General features: G+C 53.0%; 5 protein-coding genes across 5 annotated transcripts; 2 read left to right on the plus strand and 3 right to left on the minus strand.

The window, feature by feature from the left end:
• Positions 1 to 165: 165 nt before the first annotated feature.
• Positions 166 to 2,922, plus strand: BO95DRAFT_465171 (mRNA-binding ubiquitin-specific protease UBP3; the record flags this gene model as incomplete). Its single annotated transcript, XM_025589119.1, has 5 exons — positions 166 to 681; positions 739 to 1,446; positions 1,499 to 1,605; positions 1,664 to 1,826; positions 1,885 to 2,922. The coding sequence occupies 5 exons, from the start codon at positions 166 to 168 to the stop codon at positions 2,920 to 2,922; spliced, it is 2,532 nt and encodes an 843-aa protein (XP_025440784.1).
• Positions 2,923 to 3,919: 997 nt separating this feature from the next.
• On the minus strand, positions 3,920 to 6,115 carry BO95DRAFT_366452 (FAD/NAD(P)-binding domain-containing protein; the record flags this gene model as incomplete). Its single annotated transcript, XM_025582748.1, has 4 exons — positions 3,920 to 4,926; positions 5,119 to 5,459; positions 5,522 to 5,865; positions 5,957 to 6,115. The coding sequence occupies 4 exons, from the start codon at positions 6,113 to 6,115 to the stop codon at positions 3,920 to 3,922; spliced, it is 1,851 nt and encodes a 616-aa protein (XP_025440785.1).
• A 345-nt stretch (positions 6,116 to 6,460) lies between these two features.
• BO95DRAFT_392526 (putative Na/H antiporter) lies at positions 6,461 to 8,973 on the minus strand. The gene is made up of 5 exons (XM_025583650.1): positions 8,473 to 8,973; positions 7,741 to 8,414; positions 7,608 to 7,690; positions 7,153 to 7,561; positions 6,461 to 7,080 (listed from the first exon to the last, which is right to left on the minus strand). Exons 1-5 carry the CDS (start codon positions 8,588 to 8,590, stop codon positions 6,727 to 6,729), a joined length of 1,638 nt encoding a protein of 545 aa, XP_025440786.1. The 5' UTR covers positions 8,591 to 8,973; the 3' UTR covers positions 6,461 to 6,726.
• Positions 8,974 to 9,725: 752 nt separating this feature from the next.
• Positions 9,726 to 10,923, minus strand: BO95DRAFT_182748 (RNA-DNA hybrid ribonuclease). The gene is made up of 2 exons (XM_025580883.1): positions 10,587 to 10,923; positions 9,726 to 10,534 (listed from the first exon to the last, which is right to left on the minus strand). Exons 1-2 carry the CDS (start codon positions 10,789 to 10,791, stop codon positions 9,879 to 9,881), a joined length of 861 nt encoding a protein of 286 aa, XP_025440787.1. The 5' UTR covers positions 10,792 to 10,923; the 3' UTR covers positions 9,726 to 9,878.
• A 2,009-nt stretch (positions 10,924 to 12,932) lies between these two features.
• Positions 12,933 to 15,514, plus strand: BO95DRAFT_465175 (putative beta-glucosidase D; the record flags this gene model as incomplete). Its single annotated transcript, XM_025589120.1, has 4 exons — positions 12,933 to 13,026; positions 13,082 to 13,515; positions 13,578 to 14,958; positions 15,024 to 15,514. The coding sequence occupies 4 exons, from the start codon at positions 12,933 to 12,935 to the stop codon at positions 15,512 to 15,514; spliced, it is 2,400 nt and encodes a 799-aa protein (XP_025440788.1).
• Positions 15,515 to 15,910: the final 396 nt, after the last annotated feature.

Genomic DNA, 15,910 nt, shown 5'->3' on the forward strand with positions numbered 1-15,910 from the left:
CTAGCTTTCAGACTTGGTACTGAAAGTTAGAATGGCTGCTTAGACGGGTGCAAACCCCCCTCATCAGTCCAGTCTTTCTCTTACGATCTCGTATGGCTCCCATTGAGGCAACGCGTGGCTGAATCGTCAAGGCGACTTCCCTCTCCTCCCAACTGCCTGGACAAGATGAACCACCATCTGCCCGCTATGCCCCATGGGCAGCCACCCATGCCGCCCACCCCTCGTCGACAACAAGATATTCCCTACACCGCAGGCCCTCCGAACATGCGATCTCCGCCTGCGTACATGGGCTTTCATCCCCATATGAACGGCCATCCTCCCCCGGCCGCATACACGCCCCAACAATATTCCCACTGGTACCCCTATCCTCCCATGCAGATGCCTCCCCGCCCATACCAGCATCCATATGGCCCGATGTATGTCGCGACCTACCCGCCCTCCCAGCCGATCATGGCGCCAGCGCACATCCATCCTCCGACGCTTCCTATGCAGCCCAGAACTTCAACTCCCCTGCAACCTACCATGTCTCCCGTTGGCATGGCGTCTGTGCCTTTAGCAAACCAGGCGCAATCACCCGCAGTTATTCCGGCCCAAGCACTGGCAAGTCCTGTTGTGCCTTCACCACCGCCTCCAGTCCCTGTTCAGGCCGAACCTGCCCCCAGAGAGCCATTTTGCCCACCGGTAAGCGCTTGATTTCAATCATCATTATGCCGTTATCTAACAGAGGTTAATCACTAGCTTCCATGGCTGTCCGATCCTGAATCGCCTTTTCCTGCCAGAGCTCCTCGCAGGCGTCGCAAAGGCCGTGCATTCCAATCTTCATCGGCCTCAGTTGAACTCCCAGTGAAGGACGCTCAGCGGCTTGAACACAATGCGAGACAAGGCGCAGAGAATGCGGAAAGTGTGCCAACACCCTCAGAGCCCCAGACGCCGACCTTATCTGTTGCCCCATCGGTTGCGAATTCCACTCAACCCACCACTCCATCCTCGGTGACTCAGACCCTCTCTGGTCGCCCCCAGTCTCAGACGAAAGGCCCCAAGTCCACTGCTCCGGTCGTTCCGGTCGTTCCTGTTGTTCCTGCTCCTGGAACTCCTCGCCAGGCTCTTAAAGACGAGGCCGCTCGCTCTTCAGAGACGCCGAAGAGTACTAGTATCAGCGGCACTAGTGAAGTGACCGAGGAGCAGGAGCCTGTCAAGAAAATCCAGCCCGCTCCTGCAGCACCTAAATCCTGGGCAGACTTGGTTAAATCCAAGTCCTTGGCTAAAGCAGCCGGTACCTCTGGATCTTCTGCTGCTGCGACCAACGGTGTTGTTAAGCCTAAAAGTAAGATGATCGCTGATGTTTTGATGAGCTTGGGAGAAGATGTTTCTCAGTACAGCGACAAAATTGGATTCCTGGAGCCCAGAGGCCTTGTCAATACTGGCAATATGTGCTACATGAACTCGGTAAGTTCGTAATCCACTCGCAGTCCATTCCGTAATTCTAACCGGGGAGCAGGTCCTGCAAATTCTGGTCTTCTGTGTCCCCTTCTACCAATTTCTGGAACACATTGGGCGGAGAGCATCACACAGCTTCACTAGTGACTACCCCATGATCGATGCATTGTTAGTGATGCCCGTTCCGCCGTTGTTTTAGATTCCAACTAGACTGACTTTATTCTAGGATCATGTTTATGAGGGAGTTTCGCGTCATTGATGCTGCTGACACAGAGGAGCAGTTGCGGCTTAGGCTGAAGGCCAATGAGCTCGAGCAGTATGGTGACGCTTTCATCCCGGAGTTTGTTTACCATGTGATCCGGCAGCTGCCGCGATTCCGTGACATGAGAGTGAGTGGTTTCCTCCAGAAACAGAGAAGCGTCATATACTAACTCCGCTCGGTTAAAGCGTGGCCACCAGCAAGATGCACAGGAATTCTTAGGTTTCCTTCTGGAGGAGATGCACGAGGAGTGCAGCCGTGCTGCGAAGGAATTACCATCTACCACCACGACTTCGAACACCGATGCGGGCAATGCAACCGAAGAATCTGATGGTTGGTTGGAAGTCGGCCACAAGCAAAAGGCAGCAGTCACACGCTCGTCTGGCGACATTTCCCAGGAATCCCCGGTCACGAGAATCTTTGGAGGAAAGATCCGATCCGAGTTCAAGGTTCCCGGTAACAAGACTTCTGTTACTTTGGAGCCCTACCAGCCGCTGCAGCTTGACATCGGGTCCCCCGAGATCAACAACATCATTGACGCTCTCAAGGGCTTGACGAAGCCGGAGAGCATCCAGGGAGATTTCAATTCTGCACGTGGCCCCAACGTCACTGCCACCAAGCAGGTTTTCATCGAAACCCTGCCCCCAGTCCTTATTCTCCATCTCAAGCGATTCCAGTACGACAGCGTCACCAACGGTACCCAGAAGATCTGGAAGCGGATTGGATACCCCCTTGATCTGGAGATCCCACGCGAGGTGTTTCCACCTAACAAGCGCAACGTCATGATGGCACAGGGCGGACTGCCCAAGTACCGACTTGTTGGTGTCATTTATCACCACGGCAAGAATGCCAGTGGCGGCCATTACACTGTTGATGTCCGCCGGCAAGATGGCCGTGAGTGGATTCGGTTGGATGATACTGTGATCCGTCGCGTGCGCAGCGAGGATGTTGCAGAAGCCGGTGGCGAGGAGGATCCTAAGGTTCTGGCTGCCGCGATGGAACAGCATAAGCGGGACAGCTCCAATGCTAATATTTTCGACCACATCGACCAGGATGACCAATCTGACAATGAGAGAGGATGGAGCCAGGTCAATGGCACGCCAGGCAAGAAGTCCGGCACCAACGGAGCATCGGCGCCACCTAGCACCACCCGGTCATCTGCCGGACGTTATAATGCTCGTGACAACAAGGTGGCATACCTGCTATTCTACCAACGTATTGCTTAGATCCTATAAGTGTTGTTTGGACAGATAAGAAAGAAGCAAGAACGATAGACCCAGCCAAACAACAATCAATACACCTTCCGACACTCCGGGACTAGGTATTCGCTTGTTGCCTCATACGAGGACAACCCTCAAGGACTGATATTCAGCCATCAATTCCAGGACCATATCAAGGTTCAACTGGCAGGCAGCAAACCACCAGCTGGCCACCAGCTGACCAGTAACCACGAGTCCGTGACCACACCTCCCACAACTTTCCAATAGCATAAGTCAGCGCGGGGACTGTTGGGCACGTTCCCTGCGACGACGTTTCGCTGTTCGAGACTTGTTATGCTATTTTCTTTTCCTATGTCGCTGCTTATGGCGGGATTATCCCAATCTATTCGTATTGTACTGCGATATGCTTTTCTCTTCTTTTCTCTATCCTCTTTTTTTGACTTGTGGTTATCATGATACATTTTTCTCTCTCATTTTGTAGTTGATCCACCTCCTTCACGATCTTTTGCGTTTGCGGTGCAGTCCGGTGGGATGTCGCTCTGATATATACCCCAGTTTCCTCGCATAGCCCTTTGGTTTGCTCGCTGATGCAGATGGGTTCTTTTGATGTGGCGTGGACGGGTTTATTAACGACTGCATGAATTTCTTTTATAGACTTGTCTATCAAGAAGATCTTGATAGAGGGAAGAACGGAGGGGGTGGTGAGTAGGGGGTTCGGCTGGCTTGGATGATGATTATGATGGGTTGCATGTGGGGGATTATCTGTTGCGATCAGACATTTAGGACTCTCTCTTTCTACTAATGTTGTGTGGTGTGGTATGGTGTATGCAAATCTGGGCGGCGGAGGTCGTTTCAAAAGAAGGATTGGAGTTACGACTTTAAAAAAAGCGTTGAGAAATAAAATGCGTTTAGATAAGAGATACCATGGTTCTTGTAGCAGTAAATGGACAAATTTGACTTGGATATTTGAGGGAGGACAATGGTAGGGCGAAGTTTCCACTGTCTACTTGTCCTCGGCAATGGCCACCGCCGAATGCACACTCTGGTCTTCGGGCTGGAACAGCTCCACCAGCTTTAGAAAGCTTTCCTCCTCGCTCGCCAGCGCCTGATCCGGTTGGTAACCCTTGTAGCGTTCGTGTCCAGTAACCACGCGCAAGATTTCCTCCACCTGCTCCGTCTCCAACGCCTTGCCAACTGCAGCCCCCGTGTCCAGCCTCCACGGCCCACGCCACGCAGCATGAGTATCCGGCCGCACCAGGACCAAACTCGCTCCCCAGACGCGGTGCGCATGAGTCTCGTTGACCAGCCTCACCAGCTTGAGCGGCATCCCCAAGGTGGCGGAAACGGTGACAAACGTTCCCGCCGTAGCAGCAGCACAGCCAACCTCCCCTCCGCCGTGCCGTAGCGAGCCCTCCTCCTCCACGAAATGAACCAGACTCCACGCCGACCCAAACTCATCATAGATACTCCTCTCCTTCCCCAGCACCCCATCCCCGCTCACATCCCCCCCTCCACCCTCCAAACCCCGCAAGAAAACATGAGGAACCCTACGCCCCGGCCTCGTTGAAGGAACATACGTCTCCGCCTCCCAGGCCCGCTCCTTCTCGGCATCATCATCCTCATTCCCATTCCCCCAAACCCCAAAAGACCCGTACCTCAAATCCAACTCCACCCCGCGATCCAGCGTCTCGGGCCCAGACCCCTCCAGAAACGCGCGGATCTTCTGCCTCGGCGCGGCGGCCTCCGGGTCGTCGTCGTCGTCCCGCTCCAGAATGCCAACGGGGTCCGGGAACATCGCGGCCAGCTTGAGATGCTCAAGGAGGTGGCGGTGCGAGCGCGCCAGGGCTCGGATCATGGCCGGACGCCGGTCGAGGGTGTACGATTGCAGGAGCAAGGGCCCGCCGTAGGGGGTTGGAGATTGGGTGAGGGCGGCGAGGCGCCAGGCGAGGTCGAAGGCGTCGGCTAGGCCGCTGTTTAGACCGTATCCGCCGTGCGGGGGGGTGCGGTGGGCTGGGTTTCGTTTTGTGTTAGGTAGGAGCTTATCCTAGTATGGAGTAGGTGGTGTGAGGTGTTGGGATTATGGAAGGTAGGTAGAAGGGGGTATATTAAAAGGTGTAGTGCAGGAAAGGTAATGTGTGTAGTCCCGAGGTATAGGTATACTTCAGCCTGGGAAGGGGAAGGGGATAGATAATCAAAACTCACCCGCATCACCCGCAAGCACGACTCGCCCACCCTCACTAAGATACGTTTCGGCGATACTGAAATTCGGGATCCAGGCACTGTGCACTAGGATCTCGTCGATCTGGATCACCGCCTTCTGACTGGGAAGCGGGCCCCCGAGAGTCCGATACACCACGTCCTTCGGGTCGATCTCCTCCCCCTGCGGGAGCAAGTGGATAGGGAAATGCGCGGTGAAGGTATCCTTATCGTCCTGGTCGAGGATGAACCCCCCGTTCGTGGGGAAGATATGCCAACAGCGGCCGAAGGGGAACGAGCGCGCCAGTTCCTGGGAGCGGAAGTGGACGAGGTAGAAGCGCATGGGCCTGGGCTTCATGTCAATGGGGGGATCGAGGGGGGACTGAGATTGGGGGAGGGAGAAATGTACATCGGTCCCCCGAGCATGCGGATGCCCGCAGCGTGACGCACGCGACTGCCTCCTCCATCTGTGCCGACGAGGTAGCGACTGCGCACGCGATGCTCGACACCTGTCGCAACATCGAGGAAGGTCGTCCACACCACCCCGGTCGTCGCGTCTTCGTCGTGGTGCAGGTACTTCCATCCTAGACGGATCTGCATCGCCGCGTTGCCGGTGTTCGCTTGCGCGAGGATGAGCTTCCGGATCCATGCCTCGAAGATGACCTGCGAGCAGCGCTGGCCCGGTTCGGCGGGTTGAGTGCCGTCGTTGGTCTGGCGGATGGACTCCCGCTGCGTGACGACGGAGGGGACGGGCTTGTTTGGCGCGTGAGTTAGTGGGACTGGGGCTGAATAGGGGACAGAGACAGAGGGTGATGCGAAGTGAGTGTGTTGGGATTGAGCTTACCCAAGTGCCTAGGAGCTTGCTCTCTGGTCCGATGATCCGGGTCACGAACTGCGTGTCGAAGTCGGTGGAGACAGGCACGCTGTTTTCCTGGGCGCGGTAGTCGTCGGCCAGACCCATAACGCGCAGGATCTCCATGGAGCGACAGTTGGTGAGATCCATCTTGGGCCATTTGGTGGTCTGGGTGTTCTGATCGGCGATGAGGAAGGGGACGTTGAATTGGTTGAGGCGGTAGGCCAGAAGCATGCCGACGGGGCCAGCGCCCACGATGGTGATCGGGGTGTCGTAGTCTTCTTCCATGGTCATGGTGTTGTGTGTGATGACATGAAAAGCAGGAAAAGAAGGTGGGAAGTAGGAAGCAGGAAGCAGGAAGCTGAAAATTGAGGGGTTCTTAAGAAACCGAGACACAAGTCAAGTGGGTGGAACTATTGATTAAGCTTCACCGATCTGACTTGATCGGCCAAAATCATTCACTGTGATCAGCACAAGGAAAAGAACTATCACACTGTCACCTCAATATTTTATGCCAAGTACGTACAGTTTCTCCAATCACAAACTAGAAGATAAGGTATATACAGCAATTGTCCCCCTCATTCCATCTGCCTCACGTCAGCATCATGACACCTTCATGTACAAACATTCTTCTCAATACGATCTCCACTCCCACCCTACGCCCTCGTATCAATCTATGATCGACTAGCCACACAGCGCATTGTTGGCCAGTCCCCCACACCTCCAGGCTTCAGCTCCCCCTGCAGCCCCACCACCACACCTTAAGCCGCATTTCCAGCCTCATTATCATGAGTGACCAGATTCACCGGCCGAGCGGGTTCGTCCGCACCACCAACCCCGATTTGATCGCGCGGAGATGCCGTCGGAACCACCGGGCGGCTAATCTGGAGAACTGTCTGCTGGGGTGGATCCCTGGACGTGGTACCAGCACCGCGTTTCCGGCCCCGACTGTGCGACAACTCTGAGTTGCGCGTCGCGGTACTATGGGTGAAGCTGATGTTTTCAATGGGAATAGGTTCTTGTTCTTGAGTCGCGCTGGTGCTGAGAGCCTGCGAGATAGTTCGGGGCAGATGGTAGCCCGCTTTAGCCAGCGGTATGGAGAGGCCGTGCACAACCTGCAGATTGGGTTAACAGAGCAGGTTTCCACGAGGAAGGAAGGCGTGGCCGGAATGAAAAGTACGACTTACAATGCTGCAGATGACCAGGAACCACACAATGACATCGACTGCCTCGGAAAGCTTCTGCGCGTCTTCACGCACGGTGCCGTTGGCTGTAACTCCCTGCAGGAATTCCCGACACACCGACAAGTAGAAAATGGCTCCTACGCCGATGGGTCCGAAAAAGCCCACAAACCCCGCTTGGTACAGGTGCTCGATCTGGTGAATGTACTTGTGCATGGCAAACACAATCGGCATGCGACGGACGAGCAGAATCAGAATGCCCAGAAAAATCAACCGATAAATCGGAATGACACTGTTGTTGAGGAACGACGACCAGGGGCAGACGGCGCCAAACCACATGAAGACCGCCAAGTTGAGAAGCATATCGATAGTGGGCTGCAACGAGTCATCCATCGTCTCGAGTCGAAACCAGTCGCTAATCAGTCAGTACCAGCTGAATCGTCAGGAAAGTGGTCTCTTACTCTTGCGTAAACACATTACCAGCCACGAAGCAGGCAAGCAAATCATCGGTTCCAATCAATCCACAAGTACCGACAATGAACAGCTGCAACCGTAATCAGCAATGTACGCAATTCGGACCACACTCAAACCTACCGAAAGAGCGATCGCGAAAACGAGAAAACTCTCTCGATCCACGTAATGATGCTCCTCTGCCCAATGGAGCAGCTCGCGGGAGATCCATCCGACCGTGATGCCATAGACCACACTCAAGAGCACGGTATACGCCCAGGTCTCATAGAACCATAACCCTATGGCCTTCCCCGCACCACCACTGTAGGCCTCACCTCCCATCTCGACATACTTGAGCAGATACAGGCCAAAATACAGGAATGGGTACCCCAGGCCGTCATTGGCCCCGGACTCCGCGACGATGATGCGCTGCAGCGGACGGGGCACATGCTTATCGGCGAATTTCCCCTTGACGATCGAGTTGGAAAGTACCGGGTCCGTCGGGGTGATACAGGCGGCCACGACAAGGGCATGCAAGAACGGGAAATCCGGAACCATTGCCCAGATAACTAGACTGCTGCACATCCACATGGCCGCCATGCCCGGTCCCAGGAGCAGAGATAGACTCCTCCATTCCAGCTGCAGGTACCGTTTGGGGAGCTGCACCCCGGCTAGGACGAGCTGGACCCCTAGAACAAGCCGGGTGAAGTACATGGTGATCTCCCCCAGGTTCTGCTCCGACCCAAGGGCATACTCCTCGGGTCGAATGAAGTTGGCGGCATGCGGGGAGAAGATGACTCCCGCAAGCAAGGAGATTACTACGAGGTGTCAGTCTTGGGTTTGGCGCATCAAGTGTTGTCCAAGGAGCTGACGCACAGGCTTCAGATAGGTATAATCTCTCCTTGAATAAGTAGGAGACTAATCCAAAGAGGGAGATGAATCCTCCTAAGGTCGCACAGACTATGTTGAAATTGATCAACGATAGGGTAGGCATGGGTGGCAATCGGTCTCCAGATGGGAACTACCAGCTTTGAGACAATTTTGTCGCTATTTGTTCTTCTGAGCGTCTAAGTATGTAAGAGTCCACAAGCACGTGTTATTCAATCATAGCAAGAGCACTTCTAAATGCGTGGGGTTGTCCTTGGATCATTCGATTAATCGAGGATTTCGCAGCAGCCAGAACAGCGGCTGGTGGGGGGAAGCAAGCAGTGAGCGGGGTTTAGACTCGATGGCAAGAGAGGGTGACACAGAGCAAAGAGAGGGTAAGAGTGCCAAAGCAATCAGCTCAGGGAACGAGTGAGGTCCTGATGAGGTCCTGACGAGGTCCTAAATAGATATCGTGACAAGGTAATCCGGAGTGTGGAGAGGTTAGTTTTGAGGGCCAGTTCGGTAGTGGGAGGAAAGTCCCGGCTATTATTTTTTAAGGCTTGGCCAACTACCTAAAGTACGGTAACTACTAATTAACTACCTAACTACTAAACTACCTAAAGCAAACTCCCATCCCGCTTTGAGCCTAACGTTTCTTGTAAAATAGGCCTATGTACCTAGGTATGCACTGACCCATCCACATCCATGATGTGTCCAGAAATCAACATTTGGGCAGCTAAGCATCCAGACGGTGTAGTCCATTGGTATCTCTCCCTCCAGGGGTATTCTGTCGGTGTAGAAAGCTAAATACACATTGAAGGTATAACGGAGTTACTCGAATGTAACGCAAATCAAGTATCACAACATCACAACATCACAAACAGCAGACCAGCTCGGAGCATTGTTCAATGCATCATTCCATCCAGGATTCAGCTGAGTAGATTCTCCATTAGAAATCGTCGTCATCGTCATTATCATCATCAAACAGATCATCCGGGATCTCTTTGGCTGCTGCTGCCATCGCCGCAGCCTTCTCGGCCACTCCACGTTGGGCGCCATTCACAGCCAGGCGGTCGGCAGCTTCGTTGCCCGGATGCGAGCTGTGGCCTTTCACCCATTCGAATAAGGTCTGCACTTTCAGCTCGTTGCGCTCGTCAATTTTGGACAAAATCGACTCGACCAAATCTTTGTTGTCCACCGGTTTGTTACCCACTGTCATCCAATTATTCTGTCGCCATTTGCGATACCAGACTGTCACGCACTTGATGGAATACTGGCTATCTGTGAAGATGGTCACGTCCCGATGGCGGGGAGCAATTTCAAGAGCTCGAAGGATTGCAGTCAATTCCGCTCGTTGGTTTGTTTGACGGCTACCCTGTAGAGGCTCGGACACATTTCTGCTGAGTGATGAAGAGTTAGTGGAACATTGCGATCTTAGCGTGTTGCGGCCGGGAGCTCGAAAGGACACAGATGATCTGTTGGTGAGTCACTAACCTTGAATCTCCTGGGCCGAAATATACGCCCACACCCGCTGAAGCCAGCGCTCTCCCGTTCTTGAGGGAACTACCGTCGGTGTAGATGCGCAACATCCCCGGAGGGCCATTCGACTTCAGCTTTGTGGCAGCCTTCTGATCCGCAGATTTATAGATCACTTTCCCAGTGGTGGGATCCAGAAGCACATTCGGATCAAATCCGTCCGTGGTCCCAGGAGGTAAAGGTCCGGTTCCTGGCTCATAAGCCACGCCATGCGCATCCGTCGGGACCGCGTCTGTCAGACCTGGCGCCCCCGATAACTTAGCGGCCTTTGCGAAAGTGGTGCTGTTTCCTTGGTCCTCGTTTACGAATGCCTCGGCTTCCTCTCTGGTCGCAAATTTCTTGTACCGCGGCTTGGTGAACCCTTTGATCTGTTCCTGCGCCTTTGACCAGTCGGTGTAGACCCCGGGCACTCTCCCGCGCTGGACGCCGTAATATCTGGGGGGATCGGAGCTTGAGTTGTTTCCGCCGCGACCGGCGCCAACGGTGGCCCCCGTGAGGAAGGCTTTCGCATCATCGAAAGAAGAAAATGCCTGGACTGGTATGGTTGTCAGTCAGCGACCGCGCGACTAGGGTCGTTCACGACTTACAAACGGCTCCCTTGTACCCAGTTACCTGGGTCAGGCAATCGGTCCAGCTGTAGTAAACCCCCGGCTGATAGCCCGCTTTGACGGCATAGTATTTCCCTACTACATTGCGCTTGCGTTTGGTACCTGCGGTGGATGCGGAAGAATTTGTTCGGGAAGAGGTGTTTGTAGCAAGCACGGAGGTAGGGGAAGAAGTGGTATTGTTCATGGCGTCCAGGCCGCCGTTCGGCAGATTAGAGAGCGGAGTGTTTGATACAAAGAATAACACAACTTTCGAGACGGGAATAAGGTCAAAGTTCAAGTCGCTTGAAGGAGTGTGGCGGTGGGATAACTGGCGAAATTCAAATCGAGGAACGGGGATTCGTAACCTGCAGCTCAAAAGGGCACCCCTAGGTCCCTGTTTCGGAGCTACAACACAAAGCCGACAGACAGGCGTGGTGGAATAGTATCCGTTGTATGAAGGACCGGTGGAGATGAGGCTCTCTTCTGGATGTTAAAAAATGTAAATTGAGGTTGACAAAGAACTCCGGTGAGCATTGGACGGTTGAAGGGGGGGGGATGGAGTTTCTCAACGAAGCGGGGAGGGAAAAATGGGGGTAGGAAGGGAAGGGAAGGGAGGGGGGGGGGGTGGTTGAAAGAGACAGACAGAGGAGAGGGGGGGGAGGGGAGAACAGACCTGCATTAATCAACTTTCCCTCCCCCCCAAAAGCAACATCACGGGTTACTTTCTTGTATCTTCTTTCCCCTTGTAAATTTTCCCACCTGGAGAACGATTCATTTCTTATTCTTGGGGGTTCCCACTGTTCTCGTCACGGTACAATCATCGCAGTGACATATCTACTTTTGTCTGGTTCTCCAGGCACAGAGTGTGTGACTTTGACAGCGGATCGGATCTCAGTGAGCCAGTGGATTTTGGAAGCAGTTATTGTCAAAGTAACTCAGACAAAAGGGACTCCGTCCGTCGTCTGTAAAGTAATTCCATAGCAACGCTTTTATAAGGACTCGTCGTAATTGGAAATCGCTGGATGACGACCGTTGATGATGCGGCGGATGCGCTGGTCACGTGAATAGAGGTTGTCTTCTTGCCAATTTCGGTTACTTCGTTTCTCCAACAAGTCACCAAGTAACTTAAGCTCAAGTCCATCCATATGTTAGCTGGATATGCATCTTTGACCCACCAGCTTGTTATCGTGCATGATGAACTACGCGCATTTGATTGGCGTGTCTATTATAGCAAGCTCAAGCTGGAGTCTACCCGTTTCTTCATGCATCCTAGAACTTATGCTAATGGGCTTGCCGAACCAGGGCCATTCCTCGGTCTCCAAGGACCGTTGACCGACATCCTCCAAGACTCATTGAGGAATTAGATCTCATTATGTGCCTGCATTTACTGCTTCGAATTGCAGTACACGATAAGCAGGATTTCCCGACAACAACAGGACACATCAAGGGACTATGGCGTTGACCCTGAGCTATCTCCTCGTCCCTTCGATTAGGACAATGACGAGACGATAGACCATTGAGACACGGTGCTTCGGAACCATGTGGGTGGTCGCCAGCAGCCTAAACTAGCCAGCCCTATCTGTGAACACGGAACAAGCTCACTGGCTCCTTATGCTTATTTCACTGAAGCCTCTACATTCGCGTGATACTATTGCGAACCTGGCAGTACACGATTCGGGTCATCCGAGGCTTGTTGGTCCCTGACCCTAAGTTAATGCGACATACCCTCCGCTGACTAATGGGAATTTTGCGGTCCAACCTCCAATAACAGCGAGAATCTTAGAGCATAGCCTATCTTTCTAACATTTGGATGCGCTCACTCCAAGAAGCGACTGAGCCGGTGGATTTCAATCACTGGATGTGACGCGTCACCTGGGGTTTCGGGATGCCGTAATAAGCCAGACTGCCGTCTTCAGCTCCTCGTCTCGGCGTTTTGCTATGGTTTTTACCACCCGCGCGCGCTCGGCTTATCCGACTTGGCGTCCGGCGCAGACTAGATGTTGCGAGTCGCGACCCTGCGACTGCCGCATCGGCTATAGGAAGAAATGATGCCCTTGAACATTATCTGTTCAGATAGACTGCTGGTGGGCCTCGCGTCGTAATACTCGGGGACTTCATACCACAAATGTCGGAGCGTCTTCTCTTTTGTCATACAAGGACAGTGCTTGAGGACAAGAAGGGTTGACGGAGACTGCGAGAGATGTGGACTATAAATGGAGCCATGCGCCTACGTAGAAGATGTCTCTACACATTCCCACTGGCTGGCCATACTCGCTCTTTCATTCATATACTCCCATCTGACTAAAGTCATTCATTGATCTCATTTTCTTATATTTTTCTGGTACGATGAGATTCATCTCATTTGCCGTAACGGCAGCCTTGCTTGGCTTGACAAGCGCCACGAATTCTTCAACATCGGGTCTACTCAAGGCCAATGGTGGTAAGTAGACTGGCCATGTATCATGATTCTTGAAAGCATGCTAAACAACGAATAGTAACGCTGGGAGACTGGGAGGCTGCATATGAAAAGGCATCTGCCTTCGTTGCAGGACTGACTACTGATCAGAAGCTGGCTTTGATCACCGGTAGCAGTATTAGCTCGTCCAATGGCAACTTCACTGCCTTAGAGTTCCTTGATGGGGATATGGGTCTTCAGAACTATTTCTTTGTCTCTGCTTTCAGCTTGTCCTCCGCTCTGGCTATGACTTGGGACCGCGACGCCATCTATGCTCAAGCCAAAGCAGTTGGGTCGGAGTTCTATAACAAAGGCATTCAGGTGGTTGCTGGTCCTACTTCTCAGCCAATGGGTCGTACTCCTTGGGGTGGTCGTAATGTCGAGGGATTCGGCCCTGATCCCTATCTAAATGGCCTGGCTACTGGCCTGTCTACCAAGGGTTATGTCGACGCTGGAGTGATCCCCGGTGGCAAAGTAAGATGATCCACGGACAATGTAACTACGGGCTTGCTGACTCTAACTGCGCCATTTGCTAGCATTTTCTTCTTTACGAGCAAGAAACCAACCGGACTTCCAGTGGCGGCGGCGGTGGTGGTGGTGGTGGCGGCGGCCCCGGTGGTGCAAGTGGAGGAGGAATGCCTTCCGGGGGAATGGGCTTTGGTGGTTCCAACTCTTCGTCACCTGGGCCTCAGCCTTCCGGTTCATTCAGTCGGCGTGCTACTGTCTCCTCGAGCTCCGATTCGGCACCCTATTCCTCCAACGCAGACGACAAAACCTTGCACGAAACATACCTCTGGCCATTCTACGATGCAGTGAAGAATGGTCTTGGCGCCGTCATGTGCGCAATGACCAAAGTCAATGGCACTTACAGCTGCGAAAACTCGGATCTCCTGATGAAGACGCTCAAGACAGAGCTTGGCTTTCCGGGTCTGGTCTGGCCCGACATGAACGGGCAAAACAGCGCCGAAGGATCAGCATTAGGCGGCGAGGACTATGGCTCGAGCAGCATCTGGAGCACTTCTACAATGAAGACTCTTCTGTCGAATGGTACCCTCACCGAGGCCCGTTTGAACGACATGACAATTAGAAACCTTATTGGGTATTACCATGTCAATCTGGACAACGGCCTTCAACCTGCGATGCAAGATCAGGATGCCTATGTGGACGTACGAGGCAATCATTCCAAGCTAATCCGCGAGAACGGAGCCAAGTCGATGGCTTTGTTGAAGAATGAAGGCACTCTTCCGTTGAAAAAGCCCCGTGTGATGAGTATTTTTGGAGCCCATGCTGGCCCGGTCATGGGAGGTCCGAATGCTGCCATGAACGTCGAAGGGTCTGGCCCGACCTACCAAGGCCATTTGGCCACCGGCACAGGCTCTGGACAGGCATCTGTTCCTTACGTGATTACCCCTTACGTTGCCCTAACTAATAGAGCTGCGCAAGATGCAACTATGATGCGATGGATTATGAACGATACTTATAGCTCCAGTGGAGAATCCACGCTGATTCAAGAAGGAACTGACAGTACCGCCGTGTCACCCTCCTATGCTAATTATGCTACCAACTCGGATGTCTGCCTCGTTTTCATCAATGCTCTGTCAGGTGAGGGTGCCGACCGCACTGAGCTGTATAACGAGGATCAAGACATCATGGTGAACACAGTTGCAGACAACTGTAATAATACGGTGGTTGTGGTCAACACCGTTGGGCCCCGACTGCTGGACCAGTGGATTGAGCACGACAACGTGACGGCAGTTCTCTACGGATCTATTCTGGGCCAAGAGTCGGGCAACGCGATTGTGGACCTTCTCTATGGTGATGTGAACCCTTCCGGCCGTCTTATCCACACTATCGCCAAGAACGAGAGTGATTACAATGTGGAGCTCTGCTACACTGCTCAATGCAACTTTACTGAGGGTAAGTCGTCGTTGATCTTCGGGTATCGGTGCTCTTTGGCCTATAAACGCTGACTGCATCCACAGGAGTCTACATTGACTACCGCTATTTCAACGCCAAGAACGTCACTCCCAGATACCCATTCGGCCATGGTCTTTCTTACACCACTTTCAAGTACTCGGATCTCGCCATCAAGACCCCTTCTGCCACGACCAAAGCTCCCCGAGGTAACCATACCGTCGGTGGAAACAGTGATCTATGGGACGTTGTGGGAACCGTCTCTGCGCGCATCACCAATAATGGCACGCTTGCAGGTGCGGAGGTTCCCCAGCTGTACCTTGGCTTCCCAGATGCCGCAGATCAACCTGTTCGTCAGCTCCGCGGATTCGAGCGTGTTGAACTACGGGCAGGACAGGAGTCTCTTGTTACGTTCAACCTGCGCCGTCGCGACATTTCATACTGGGACGTGGCTGCTCAGCAATGGCTTGTTGCTTCTGGGAAATACCAGGTCTATGTTGGAGCAAGCTCTCGCGACTTGAGATTGACGGGAGCATTTTCTTTGAGAGTGGAGGCTTAGTATGGCTTGCCATTGAACTAGCTTGTGCCCAACATCTTGCCTAACATCTTGTGATTATAGAGTGCTCACTTCGATGCTACACCTCCCAGAGGCTTTAGATAATTCAATAAATTGCTGTGATTCTTGATCAATTCACCTATAACCCTGATATATAGTCAATTATGTGGTTATCCAAGAACTTGCAACCACTGCGTGTCCCAAACTCAGCCTTGTGAATACAGTAGAACCATTCCCATTCTAGATTATCGATTCCCATGGCTATTGTCTTATTCACAACCACCAAGCCTGGATCAATCTCTTCACCCATTTCGCTTCCACCGCAATTACCAATCTTTTCTCAAAACTGTCCGATCTCCTTCTCCTCTTCCTCTCTTCCATCTTCCAAGTCTCTCATCT

This window comes from Aspergillus brunneoviolaceus (assembly GCF_003184695.1).
Source record: "Aspergillus brunneoviolaceus CBS 621.78 unplaced genomic scaffold BO95scaffold_46, whole genome shotgun sequence".
Classification (NCBI taxonomy): domain Eukaryota; kingdom Fungi; phylum Ascomycota; class Eurotiomycetes; order Eurotiales; family Aspergillaceae; genus Aspergillus; species Aspergillus brunneoviolaceus.